Consider the following 2,839-nt stretch of genomic DNA (forward strand, 5'->3'; position numbering starts at 1 on the left):
AAATAATTCGTTCTTATTGCGAAATAGGAGCACTATTTATCAATCTGTAATAAAGGACGTGAGGAAATTCTGTCTTTTTTAGACAAAAATTTTTGAGGCGAAATATTCAACAAGAAGTTTGTAAAAAAATGAATCCGCCTCAACAATATAGAACTTATCTAATACTTAACATAATTTAAAACCACACTAATGAAACGTTTTCTTTGTCTACTAAGGTAATTCGTTGCCGCTTAGATCTACCGATTTCCTTCATTTCCACAAGTCAGTTAGTTGACAAAAGTTTGATTGTATGACTAACCAGTTCATTGATCAACAGCTTTGGAGCATATGGGCGCGAAGTGAGTCATCCTGTATGCCCTATTTTAGGGAGCCTGCATGGATGTAAAAAACCTGCCTGGTTGTAAACAAAGCCCAATCTGACCCTAATCCGAATAGGGGAACTCTTGCGTAAGGGTTTGAATGTTGCTTTTGATTACTCATACCACACTAATTCAACAGGTATGATATAACAGTTTTTCAGACTTTCAGGCGCCCTTTAATATTTTAAGCCAGACTAGTTGAAACAAAATTTAAAAAACTTGCGTCGAAATACGGGTGGTCATACTTATACTGAAACAAGTCGATATCAAAGCCTTTGAACCCAACAAGGTTACTTAGATACAAAGATATTGGACGTGAGTCAGGCGTTATGCAATTAATTGGTCGCAAAGTATTGTTCGCCAAACATTATCACAATTAACCTGTTTCAGTTTCACATAACTGTCTCTAACAATTGGACCTGATTTTGAGACATAAACACACGCACACACATCCGATGAGATAATAAATCGATTCGAATGAACAAATGAAAATAAATCAATAACTTAGTGTGGCTATGGAAATTAAAATGCAAATACAAATAGTAAATAATAATTTAGCCAAGCGTAATCTTTTGGACTGGCTATTGAATCCGAGCCTACGGCTAAATATTTTATTGGCATTTATTGTTGCTTCAATTTAGACACGCAGTTGTTCACGATAATGAATTACAACATTCGTTGCGTAAGTCGAAACAGATAGAAGATTTTTGCACAGCAAACAAATTTTCGTCCAGCACATTTGCAAGGTATGAGAGCAGAACGGGCAAACAAACAATATAATCTAATCTCATTGAAAGCAATGAAACATGGGAACGTTTAACATCCGGAAGACAGGAAATTTGGACCCATTAGCACCCTTCGTAAAAATAAATGGTGCCTGGAGACACCCCGAAACATGAAACAATGAGTCATCGAATCTAGCCGAGTGCATCGGCCCTTAAAGAGTGATACCACGATGAGTAACCAATGAGTCAAAAACAAGGCCATTTCACAACTGGCCAGCCAAACCATTCATGAGAATAACAAGCTATCTACCAGGACGACAAAAGACATCTGTTTGTTCACTTTATGCTACGAGGAGTGATTCAGAGCTTAGTTTAGGGCTGGTTTTTACATACTCCAATGTACTCCTGCAATGTTTTTCAATGTTCAAATTCGTTGAGCAAAATATCAATCAAGTTGATTGACTTCCGCTTGTCTTAAAATGAAAGTCTTGATTTTTCGATATTCTCGGAAAGCAGGCAACGTTTCTGATAACCCGAAATGGTGATGCATTCAATAAATGGCTTATCTCGTCGCTCAACAGGCCGTAAAATACTGATAATATTTAAACATACTTTATTGAGAGCGCTATTTGCAGGAAATCGTTCACATTAAATTGGAATTACGAATCGTACTTAAACCGTCAGGGTTTCTGTGCAGGCATGACGGAAGCAAAAATCGCATAATAAAATGATACAGGTTTTAGCACATTATTCTTGTATCGGGCTGACTTCAAGTCTGGGCTTCGTGAATTATATCTGTGCGATTTGAACTTCCTCGTCGGTTTAAATATTAGCGCAAACAGGAAGCAACCGAGCATTTCCTGAACACACACACAAAGCTTTAATGAATGACTTTCCTACAATAGCAGGCCATCAATTCTTAACTTTAATGAGGAGTAGTAATTTGACATGTTCCGATTTAAATGTGCACATGGTGAACGGGTTTTCGGGTACGAAGATGTGTGTTTTAGGATATTGCCAGGTATGTGCCAAGTAACTTCTGCACGTACATACGCTGGGATTAATCTGATTGTCCATTATCTAAACTCACCGATAAATTCGAAAGCTTCTTCAAAATACTGCTTCAGGTTCTGGTGGCCTGAGTCGGTCGCCGGTATTTGTTTGTATGTGATACCGCGTTCTTCGTGGTACCCGGGCAGTTGCGACGTCACGTTCAATACGCAGGTGGTACCAAGTCCTTCTAGACAAGAAAGGTCGGCTGCATCCTGCAAAAAATTACATGCAATTTTATCTGAAGGAATCGAAGCGGCCGAGAGCAAACTTCACAGCCGCTTAACTGCATTGAAATGCCAACTTACCTTACTATTACCCAAATACAAAAAGGGTAAGACTTTCGATGCGGGGTATGAGTCTACATCGGCTAAACTAGGGCAAGATGCTGAGGGCGAAATGCCCCGAGACGTAAGGCTTTGTGTGAGTGTATGTTCACAAAATTCTTTGTGCTTTTTGTGAAATTCCCGGTGGCCTCCTGGAACAATTTAAAACAGAACATACATTTTAAACAGAACGAAATTCAGACTATGAAGGCTTTCACGGCCGGTCAAATTACATTTAGGAATGTTTTCCGGGCTTTGAAGCCGTGGTCTATCGGAATTTCTTACTGACGTTTCGTCCACAACTGCGGTGGACATTTTCAAAGGCGATGAGGCAGTGGGCGAAGTGATCTCCCGTGCTTTCCGACTAAGAATGATTCAA

The 2,839-nt window shown here is 39.3% G+C and overlaps 1 protein-coding gene across 1 annotated transcript in view; it reads right to left on the reverse strand.

Moving 5' to 3' along the window:
• LOC109541031 (dual specificity protein phosphatase 10) overlaps window positions 1–2,839 on the reverse strand; it is a 19,227-nt gene that overhangs the window by 5,961 nt on the left and 10,427 nt on the right. Inside the window, exons 3-4 of the mRNA XM_019909702.2 lie at window positions 2,443–2,612; window positions 2,175–2,349 (exon numbers count right to left, since the gene is read on the reverse strand). Of these exons, the coding sequence (XP_019765261.1) occupies window positions 2,175–2,349; window positions 2,443–2,612 (345 nt within the window). The remainder of the gene's footprint in view (window positions 1–2,174; window positions 2,350–2,442; window positions 2,613–2,839) is intronic.

This window comes from Dendroctonus ponderosae, unplaced genomic scaffold, assembly GCF_020466585.1.
Source record: "Dendroctonus ponderosae isolate FM_Combo_2020 unplaced genomic scaffold, Dpon_F_20191213v2 Dpon_F_20191213_1, whole genome shotgun sequence".
NCBI classification, from domain to species: Eukaryota; Metazoa; Arthropoda; class Insecta; order Coleoptera; family Curculionidae; genus Dendroctonus; species Dendroctonus ponderosae.